This window comes from Cryptotermes secundus, unplaced genomic scaffold (genome assembly GCF_002891405.2).
Source record: "Cryptotermes secundus unplaced genomic scaffold, Csec_1.0 scaffold505, whole genome shotgun sequence".
NCBI classification, from domain to species: domain Eukaryota; kingdom Metazoa; phylum Arthropoda; class Insecta; order Blattodea; family Kalotermitidae; genus Cryptotermes; species Cryptotermes secundus.
Genome location: NW_019740659.1, coordinates 705,981 through 717,626, shown reverse-complemented (window position 1 = coordinate 717,626; position 11,646 = coordinate 705,981). Strand labels below are relative to the sequence as shown.

General features: G+C 37.3%; 1 protein-coding gene across 9 annotated transcripts in view; it reads left to right on the top strand.

Moving 5' to 3' along the window:
• The first annotated feature begins 986 nt into the window (after positions 1 to 986).
• The window catches only part of LOC111872458 (protein Aster-B), a 49,460-nt gene continuing 38,800 nt past the window's right edge, over positions 987 to 11,646 (top strand). For 5 of the 9 annotated variants that reach the window (XM_033754705.1, XM_033754709.1, XM_033754708.1 and 2 more), the window contains exons 1-3: positions 987 to 1,313; positions 3,669 to 3,732; positions 9,113 to 9,250. In XM_033754705.1, coding sequence (XP_033610596.1) covers positions 3,677 to 3,732; positions 9,113 to 9,250 — 194 coding nt within the window. In that variant the 5' untranslated portion in view covers positions 987 to 1,313; positions 3,669 to 3,676. The remainder of the gene's footprint in view (positions 1,314 to 3,668; positions 3,733 to 9,112; positions 9,251 to 11,646) is intronic. The other 4 variants (XM_033754703.1, XM_033754706.1, XM_023866404.2 and 1 more) reach the window with 4 other exon arrangements.

Below are 11,646 nucleotides of genomic sequence, written 5' to 3'. Positions count from 1 at the left end.
AATTGTGGATGTCTTGTAGATGATCCACTAAGTCTGCCGCATAGTCGGTTGTGGGTAGTTCCTTGTCTGGGGGTACTCCAAACAGTAGATCGCAGGGTAGTCGGAATTCTCGTCCGAACACTAGGTTAGCTGGGGTCAAGCCCATAGTGTCGTGAGTGGATGCCCTGTAAGCTAGGAGGAAGAGGGGTAACCTCTCATCCCAGTCCCTCTGGTGGGATGCGACGACCCTACGTAAATGTTCCTCGATGGCTTTAATGTAGCGTTCCAGTGTTACACCATGCCGTCAGACTGCGGGGGCAGGGGCATGGTGCGCGTCTTGCTCACTCCCAGGCGTTGCAAAACTTCTTGTAGCAGACGAGACTCGAAGTTACGGCCTTGGTCACCATGCAACTCTCGAGGTATGCCGAAGCGGCAGAAGTTGGTGACGAGAACTTCTGCTATTGTCGACGCCTCCTGGCTTAGGATGGCGTAGGCTTCCGGCCATTTTATGAAATAGTCCATTGCGATCAAGAGATATCGGTTTCCATGTTCGCTCAGCGGGAAGGGTTCAGCTGCATCAATTGCTATCCTTTCGAACGGGGCTCCGACATTGTACTGTTGCATTTGGCCCCTGTTTCTGGTCCGTGGGCCACGGCTGGCGGCGCAGATGTCGCAGTGTCAGCACCATTTTTCGATGTCTCTCCTCGCTTGGAGCCAGTAGTACCGCTGCCCAAACTTATTTTGGGTTTTAGTGGCTCCTGACGGTCCACTGTGTAGCTCGGTCAGCACGTCCTTCACCCTGCTCCGAGGAATAATTATCTCTGGTATTTGATATCGTCCGTTGGCGGATTCCCAGTTGCGCTCTAGTATGCTGTTTCTCACAGCCGTCATGTTACAATATACATGAAGTTCGTCGTCACGGATCTTTCGTTGCTCTCATATTATCATCTATCGATTTTCCTGCAGCCACAGATTATACGGCACAAGAGTAGAGAATTTGCAAGATTGTAGGAGGTACACGAGTATGTTCATTTTAGTACATAGATGTAGACAGTGCTGTGATTATCTGTAAGATGGCAGAATAATTTAGTAAGGTTGAACGTAGGCAATTACGATAGAAAGATTATATTCCCGATGAAACCCGATATACGGAAATACGATTTCACCTAATTATGTAGGCATGAATCCGAGCTAAATAGCTGCCCATTATTTTTACAGTAACTATGAAGTGTGTTTGAAAGCCAAGGAGGAATATCTCCCTAGAGTTCAAAGTTCTGTCCAGGCGACTATACTATGAACGACATTGAAGTTCAGTGTACTGCAGCTGGATTAATGTAAGTTGCCTGGTCAGTGATTGATTTTGGAAGGAAGTGCAACGAAATACATATTCTTGATTTCTTATGTTCTCATAGATGTAATGTTTGTTCTTGATTTCCAACGTACTAGTATGCATTGCAAATGTTGCAGCAGTACTTTATGCAGATTATATGCAGAATTGTGTAGTATGTTTTTCCCTGTTTGCTACCTTTCCCAAAAAAGACTTGGAAAGAAGCAAAGGAGTCTTTGACATTTAGTTTTGAAACTTGACGTAAGTAACTTCTTTCCCCTCATGTTGCAAAACTGATTTTTTTTATACTGTACATCTGGATCAAACTGAAATCGTATTGTCATTATGCAGCCTATGGTAGTTCCGGATTTTTAACCACAATACAGCAGTACTTTTATATTGTAGAGAATATATATAACTTAATGTATAGAATTGGAGTTCGAGTTCACTATAGCTCCAGTAACGGTGTTTGTAGAGGATGATACTGGCATGCTTATGGCGAGATTGCTAGTTCATATCTTGGCGAAGAAACGGGTGTGTGTGTGGCTGTTATCTTTATTGCAGAGTCTTTTACAGCATCAGACTGAATATAGCTCAAGAGGGTTTTAGAACAGTGTTTATGGTATCTGCAAATGGTATACATAACTTTTTTCTGTCTGCAGGAAATCTGCATTAAATGTAAAGAAAGAATTTGGAATGTTACAAAAGAGAACTGTATTTTATATACTGGTTCATCAGATTGCAGGCCCTTGACCTTCCAGTGTCTTTTTCAGGTTTACCTACTATAGCTACGCTCAAGTCTAAGGGTTTTTTCTTTTGCTTTGCTTCCATTTCATTAGTAAAGAAGGTGTGATTAGATGATATATGAAAATACAATTTTCATTAAATAACACTGAGAGGGCTTACACAGAAATGCTTCTTATTTATCTGCGATGGACCGAAAATTGTGGTTGAGTGTGTAGCAGTCTCTTTCATATTCAGGAGACCCCAGTCAAGTCTTGGCCTGGAGATGGTCTGTCTTGACTGGGCTGTTTGATGGTTTTGTTCAGTCCCTCTAGGCAAATGGCAGAATAGTATATCAAAACTAATGTTTCTGATGTTCCATCTCACATGCAACACTTTTTAAAAAATAATTGTTTAAAAATTACTACATATGTACATAATGCATCTTTTAAACTTATTTGTAATGTATTTATTGTAAGTTCAAGAGATCCAAAGATGGATATAGAACATGTCATAAAATAATATAGAGCATAGAATACATACATAGGTATTACACAACTAGACAGTACAATGAATACAACAGTAATAAAAGTTATCTATTTAGATATTCGTCTACAGTATGAAATGTATGAGTGTTCAAGAAATGCCTTAATACAATCTTAAACTTTTTAAAATTATTAGATGTGTTCTTGATCTCTATGGGCAATTTATTGATTATTTTTATACCCGCATAATAAACTCCTTTTTGATAAATAGTTAAATTAGCTTGAGGTAAATACAAATCTTGTCTTTGTCTAGTATCAATAGTATGAGAATCAGTGTTTGATGGAAAAAGAACTTTATTTTGCAATACAAATACTAACAATGAAAATAACATGTAGTGGACAGTGTGGTTTTTAAAGAAGTTTAAAAGATGCATTATGTATACTATATGTAGTAACATTTAAACAAAAATTTTAAAAAGTGTTGCATGTGAGATGGAGCATCAAAGACATTTCTTAATTAATTAATAGTGTGGAACAGGTTGCTACAATATAATATTAAAATCAAAACAAACTGACACTGCTTTGTACCATATCCTTTCCAATTCTTTATTTATTACTCATCCTGCCATTTGGCTGTAGCCATTCTCAGCTACTGACAACATCTTTAAATAAACCATAAATAAAATAGACTGTCTGGAGTGAGTTGAGTTTTATGGTTAATGAAATGTTCATTCCATTGACTGTTGAACCGAAACAATATTTGTTGAGTCCTGAATTTTACTAATATCTTTAACTGTTGAACTGAAACAATATTTGTTGAGTCATGAATTTTACTAATATCTTTAGTTTACCCTATTTAGTCTGATATCTTGAACATCAGATTCTGACATGTGAGTGGGAATGATAACAGAACCTCCATGCATATTTTGATAAACCTTTCCTGTGGAAATTACTTGAAATGAAAGTAAAAACAACTTAAATTAATTAAGTTGCCTTTTCTGTACATTATATGAAAATTTGATGTCTGTATAATATTTTGGGTCTTTTGTAAGTTACATTCGTTCATATTCTGTTGTGAAATTGTCATTATATTTTGCTTCTGCAATGTTTGATGTCAGTTACTCCACATGGTATTTGATATCATGTGTCTTCAGGGTGGTCTATGGGGGGAGTGAGAGAGCAGAGAAAAATGGAGGACCCTCGCAAGCGATCCATCATGTAAGTCACTACTCAACCCTGTAACACAGAGAATACTGCTTATATGCTGACATTGATTGGGAATGTAGAAAATGTTCCTTTTGGTTCCTGTTTGGTTGCTTCTGATCCCATTTGTTCAGCATAATGCTGATGTTTCTGAACAGGCCAGTTTGTAGCTGAATTTTGTTTGACCACAAAATTGCTGTAAACTACAAGTATTATGTTTTTGGACATTATCCATCATCTTGTCTAGTCTTAAAAAACCATCCTGTTACTTTTAAAAACAACGTTTCGGGGACTGGATTCTGCCCCCGTCCTCAGGTAAAACCTAGCCCCTGTCCCCGAAACATTGTGTTTTTAAAAGAAACAGGATGATTTTTTAAGAACAGACAAGATGATGGATAATGTCCAAAAACATATTACTTGTAACAATTTACCATCATCACAAACTTTTAGATCTTATTTGCTGTAATCTAGTTCAGCGTTTTATTCTTCTGAAAAGTGAAGATTGAAATTGTAAACTGCTTCTTTAAATCAGGAGTTAGGCAAGACATCAATCATGGTCTCTCAGTGGAGCACAGGCCAATTTTGGGTAGACTGTCAATGCATGGGAGAGTAGTAGTAATTGTGTTACTTCTAATTTGTATAATTTTCAGGAGTTACTTCCTGGAATGTAATGAATGATGAAAGTATCCAAACCTCACAAATTAGCGTTATCCTTAGTTGTCCAGTTCTGTTTAAGTTTTACTTAAATAAATCTGCTTTCTTGATAATGAATATTGCTAGGCTGAAATATTGCTCCTGCCTTACAGATGTCCACTTGGACCTAAGTTAAAGGTTAACTGTTAGTAGTTATATATGTAAATTTACAGAATGCAATGTAATACTTTATCATTTTTTGAGATAAATGCATATTAGTATGTTTTTCATATTATTTTGTAGTAGTATGTAATCTTCTTTTGATGTGATGTCTGTATTGTTAAATTTTCATGTTTGTAAAATTTTATATCCTGTTATATAGAATTTGATGTAACTTATGAAATAAATATTAATATTTGAGCTTCAGATTTACCAATGAAACCTGTATTTTTATATGTTTTCATCGCCTACTAAAAATAGTAACATTAAATGAAATAAGTGTACCAGGGAGCTCTAGTCAAATTGAAAGTATTTCTTGCATGCAAAAAATTTTTGAGCCCTGCTTTAAATTATTTGGTTTGCAAAATGTAAGATCACATTTCAGGCTGTCACACCAAGCTAGGCTCATTACAAAATACAGAAGTATTGAAAACTTGCGAAAAGTAAATGAAACAGTGTCAGAAATGGTTAACTAGATTAAACTGACAACTAACCAAACGTAACATGATCAGCATCATCATAACCCCTTTCCATTCAGTTGTGATGTAACAAATTTGGAAAGGGTGTAGAGTCCAACTGGGTCCTCTCAGCATGGTGGCCACTGATTGGCCTATTGTAGCCTGCCCCAGGTGATTATGATGATGGAGAATTTGGTGGAATGAAGATTGGCAGGGGAAACCGAAGTACTCAGAGAAAACCTGTCCCAGCGCCACTTTGTCCACCACAAATCCCACTTGACCAGACCCGGGTTTGAACCTGGGCCCCCGCAGTGGGAAGCCAGCCACTAACTGCTTGAGCTAGTGGAGTGGGACTAAGTCCATTATACTGTGGCCACTTCTGGCCTATTGTACCAACCCCAGATGATAGGTGAGGATGATTGTGGAGCAATTGGTGGAATGAAGATTGGCAGGGGAAACCGAAGTACTTGGAGGAAACCTGCCCCAGCCTCACTTTGTCCACCACAAATCCCACTTGACCAGACCCGGGTTTGACCCTGGGCTGCTGCAGTGGGAAGCCAGCGACTAACCGCTTGAGCTATGGCTCGGATGGTGTGGCCTTTGGAAAGGATATGCTCCATAATGTAATACACAGAATTACCAATGGCAGTCTTTGAAGTTTATTATATATAATAATTGGAATAATGAAGTGCAATTTCTGTATCAGATTTTGGAACAAATGTGAAATTCCTTATGGAATAGATTTAAAAATCAGTATATGGCCGTAATAGGCTTTGTCGTGGATTGATATAGACAGAAATCAGAATTTCCCATCTTTTATTGAAAATTTCACATATTAAGTTTGAAGAAATCTTTCAGATAGTTTAGGTTCTAGTACTAGATCACATATAGATGGACAGATATAACATTCACATAACACCCAAAAATTTCTTTGTGACTTTTGGACAATGTTGTTATCCCTGAATAGTAGTGAGCATGACGGATATGGCATAGCATAGGAAATGTGTGGCACTGTAATGTGATCTGAGTTTTAAGCATCAGGGACAGCATACATGATCTGAATGCTGATTCTTTAGACCTTTACCACACAGTAGAATGTAGTAAGTCCATGCAGCTCATGTAATAATTTTAATTAATTTAAACTGAAAAGTCTGCTAGAATTAGAAGTAGAGTATCTTTACATTGCATAGATACTTCATAGTTTAAGTGAAGGATGTAGAATGTATCATTATACAAATAATTAATTTAAACACAAATATAGATAGATACATAAGTTACAGTTATTTATAGATGTCTACATACACATTTACAGCATTTCAGAATTTTAAAATAACTTATGTAGAGTAAACTTGTAAAGCTGGCTTAAATGCTTTAATATCACACTGATTGCTGACTAACTTGATAACATGTAGTACATCATTTGTCATATGGAGGTCATACTTGTGTCTTGTCATGTGTTTGTATTGCATATATTTGAATTTGAAACTTTCCGTATGCCCACAATGACTGACAGAAATGAGGGCAATAATCCATTGGCCAGGAGAAGTATATTAGATTTTTAAAATAATTTTGTACTGGAGGCTGCCATTATTCTAGTGATTTTGTTTTGGACACTGAATACTTTTGTGCTGTCTGTTGAATATTGCCAGATGATTATGTTGTATGATAGAGTGGTAATAAGTACAGTGAACTAATTTTAAAAGTGCAGTATCTATTTTTGTTAGTGATTTGGCTGTTCTCATAGCAAAGCAAGCTGAAATTGGTTTAGTGATAATATATTCAGTGTGTGAAGTAATTCTCTGTTTGTGGACCAAGAAATGTAGTTGAGGTTGATGTTCTCAGGGCAGTGACTGAAGATAACTGTCTTCTAGGATGTGATACTGTGAAGTTTGTTTGATGGATACCAGCATTTTGAGGGAGCCTGCTGTCTTGGCCTTCAGGATAACCTTCAGCTGCCCTCTACTCCGTTTGGTTCACTGAAGTCCCTGTTTTTATTTATTTTATTATCTGTCTTTTTCCTTTTCTTTTTCCCCCCCTTTACTGTGCCAGTGCTTTCTCTATTCCCTCATTCCTTCTGCCCTTGAAAAATGGTCCTCTGAAGGGTACTGCTTTCTTACTCTGTCCTAACTTCCCTCTGCTTTCTGTTGGTTCACTCAGGATTTCTCCAATTCACTGTGTTCTTGAAAGATTATGCTTTTTTTTTTATTTGTATTGCTTTACTCAGGGTCTGGTCCTACATTTCACTATATCTGTTTCATTTTTTCCATGCTTGGCTTCCTTTTTTTTTCCTGGAGATGGTGACAGCAGTTCTGCCTACCGGACTACATAGCATAAGATCCCAGAAGACAGTAATCTTTTTCAGAATAATAATATTTTTTTGTGCTGGATACTAAGTACCGATGATCATGAACATATCTGAATTTGTTTGATGAGGAAGCAAGAAATTACTACAAGATTTTGGCTAGTTAACTTCATCTGAAGAGACTTTGTATGGGTGTATTCCTAAACATAAAAGAGCCCTGGAAGGCAGACATGCAGTTTAAAAATTGGCCATGAGTTATGACATGAGGCTGTTCTTAATGATGGATTTACATTTTTAAATGCAGAATTGAACAATAAATAGCTCACAAAATCTATATACAGAGACTGACTTTCAACTGAAAGTGGAGAGGTTAGAAATAAGACAGGCTATATGAACTTTATGTTTGACATCACTGCCTTAAAAGCAATGCAGCCCCAATATACAAAAGAGTACTGGAGCACTGCCCTGGCTCAACTACAGCCCTGACTGTCCAGAAGAAAAGGGAACATGGGAGAAGAATGTTAAAATTGGTTTCAGGATGATATCATGATGATCAGTAGCATGACAATACAGTCAACTCTCGATTATCCGGGGGCGGATTAACCGGTTTGCGGCTTAACCGGCGCTACTGAGGCTTATGTTGTTTAATATTTATTTACTTTTGTTTCACATAGCGAGTTGTAACACTATTTTTGCACTAGTGTGAACCGAGCTCTGCATTCTTTGGTCCCGTTATGCTAACACAATGTTCTAGGGTAGGGGTGAAAGAATGCAAGGATTTGTGGAAAGTTTCAAGGACAGATACATCGCCCCAGTTAGTATCTTTGTATAGATCTTCAAGTGCGTTAGCAAAATGTCAGGGTGTAAAAGGAAGCATGTTGTGTTAAGTATTCAACAGAAAAAGGAAAATGCCACGAAAACGACAATATTAAATTTTTTTTAAGTGTTAAGTGTGAATATTCGTAAAAAAATGTTCGATGTTGTTGAAGACTGTGATTGAAATAACTAATTCATATTTCAGTGTAATGTAAAAAAAGTATTAAATAGGCCATGAGATGACATAAAAATGAGGTTGAATAAATTTAAATACAGGTAGGCCTATAGTATTATGAAGGTACATTATTGCAGTACTACTTTTAATAAAATTTGTCTTAACCGGGTTTTCGATTAATCGTGATTTCCATCTCCACCATTATCCTGGATAATCGAGAGTTGACTGTATAATCATTCTTCTGTAAATTTTCAGGAAGTGTCAGTTTAGAAAGAAAGGTATGTTAACTGCAAGGATGTTACAAATGAAGTATGTAGTTTTAAAAATGCATATTAATTTTACTAATATCCATACAGATATTATTATCAGTGGAAATGCTGACTCACAAAAAATGTTTAACTTTGTAATATCATGGATAGTTCTGTCCTGTATTCTGGATACAAGACATGAATATGGTAACTTGAGAAAACCGAAAATTCATTAATATGTTAGGAGTATTAGATGTGAGGGTCTTATGACAGTGAACATTAAGATTACATTGTCCTGAAATGTTACATTATGTGGTTTGATAGGCAGGTAGCATCATTCCACTGAAGTATTGGCACCTGCCCGCTGTACTGCATGGTGTCACATCTCAGAAAACCATTTTGAATACGTTTAGGAGATCAGACAATTATATTAGATTTATTTCAGTTCAATATACGTTAGGTGTTTATTATATGGATTTAGGCTCATGTGGCAGTAGTACAGTGTTCCTTGGGTATCCAGTGGAGGTGCGTTGTGTACTTACAGGCGTAAGTCTGTGGAGAACCTGCTGATTTCTAGTCATGATGTGATCGGAAGTAGCATCAGCCCTTCTCTCACATTTGGGGCCATGACTTTACCAACCAACTGTCCCCAGGGACATGTAGCAAACTCTCTGGAAATACGGTAAACATGATTGAACTGTGCGTAGCAGTTTTGCTTGCCAGAACACAAAATTTTTGTACGATAGCTGCTGTAGTAACACAACCGCATTCTGAATACATTTGAATTGTTTTGTGCTTCCATGTAGGTTTAGGGACAATGCTGGAATGTGTGAAATTTGGAGTATTCATAGCTGTATCTGTGGAGATTACTATTTCCTGGATGTGACCCCATGTAATGTGATAGATCATTACCAGATTACATGATGTCACACCCAGAAGACAGTAATGTTTGAGTTTGAGTTTTCTGTTGTCATTTACAAACAGTGCTATATTAGGAGTGCCATTACATGATGTATAGGATACCCTTTGGTATAAATATACCATCTCAACAGAGCTTAAGTAATATACTGACTGACTACAGGCAAGTTAATGGACACTGGTGTCAAGTACGTTTTTAGAATATTTATACAACTAATAGAGTCAGTAAAGCAAAAGGCTGTGGACTGGATTCTTCTCCACAGCATGCAGACTGGCTCCAGGGCTTATGGATACCAAGGGCTTTTTTCCTGGGGTAAAGTGGCCAGGGTGTGAAGCTGACCACTCATCTTCATTTAGTGCTGAGGTCAAGAACAGTGGAGCTCTACCTCCACTCCCTCATGTCTTAATGGCATAGTGCTTAATTAATTAAGCATAGGGACAACATTATAGTTTTACAAGGTAGTATATTGTTGATGGCTTTTGTAATCATCCAGATGCAACACTTAATATATAACTTCATTCAATCTGAAAATGTTTTGATCCTGGGAACTCGATGAAGAGCACCTCACACAATTTTATAAGCCATGATTTCTCAAACTGTTGGTCACAACCCCTCTGTGGTTGCATCTTCCTGTAAGAGGGGAGGGGACACCAAGTTCTGAAGAATTATTCAAAAGGATTGTATCCATGCACAGTTTTACAAGTCACATCTAGTTTATGTGCTTTTGGAAATGCAGCTGCATTCAGTGAAACATTCTACAAATATTTTCATGACTACAGGAACATTTTGTAGCTTACTCTAAGTGTAGAGAGGCTGCAAAGCTATTTAGGTTCCTGCAGTCACCATACAGCCTGATAGGGACCTACAACAATGTGCAGAACTGCACCTTTCATGACAGTATAGGAACATTTTATAGCATACTGAGACTATAAAGCTGTTTAAGTTCTTGCTGTCACTGTAGAGCCTAAAGTGTGTAGAACTACACATTGCTTGACTGTACAGGAAGTCACCATGCCACCTGATAGGGACCTTGGTGGGATACATAAATTTATATATTATTTTAAGGGGAGGGGTCACCATGTCATAAATCTTTAGATCTTCTGACAAAAGCTGTTGTAGGGTTTAAACTGTGAAAACCAAATAGATTTCAGGTAGAGTCTTAAAATGCCATATATATATTTTATAAATAACATTTACTTTAAGATTACCTTTTATTAATGTTAAAATAACTCATAAAATTCTCATATGGTTTGAACCTGCAGCTATATCTTTAAATATATGGTCATGTAAATATTTTCATTATTGGTTTCATAGACCAAATAGGTTGCCAAGTTTCGAACCAGGTTGAAGAAAATTATAAGATTCCAAAAGTGCAGACCTAGATGGGATTTGGAGAAGTTATATGCTCAAAGACAAAGCGTGCAGGAGACCCTGGAAGAGTAACTTAGTGCAATTGAAAGTGAAAGTGGAAATGCTGAAGTGCAGTGGAACAATATAAAAGAATACATGTTAGATACTGTCAGTGGTTTGGTTGGTAAAGTTGAAAAGATAGCAAGAAAACCGTGGGTTACACAGGAGATGATGAGTAAAATGGAGGAGCAAAGGAAATGGAAGAATGTAAACAATGAAGAAGGCAGGAGGAAATACAGGAGACTGAGGAATGAATTGAAAAGAGCCATGGACAGGGCCAAAAAGGAATATCTTGAGAAGATATGTAATGAGATTATAGAATTTCGAAGGACAGGACGTTATGATTTGATGTACATGAAGACAAAAGAACTAGGATGGGAAGAGAACCATGGGATTCAAAATATTGGCATCGAAGTCTCCCAGGGGAATAGAATAGTAGATCAGAGGCAAGTGCTGAAAATTTGGTAAAATTATATTACAGAACTATATGATCGACCTAATCGGCCAGAAGTGGAACCGGGAGAAGAAGTAGATGCAGACGAGAAAGGACCATATATTTTACAAAGTGAGGTGGAAAAAGATATCAAGGACATGAGGAATGGAAAGGCGACAGGAGATGATGATGATGATGTACCTGGAGATGTGCTTAAGTTACTGGGAGAAGGTGGTTTGAAAACACTGACAAAACTAATAAACACCATACGAGGGGGGACCCAAAAATAACCGGAACTGACCTGTTTCGCGCGCAT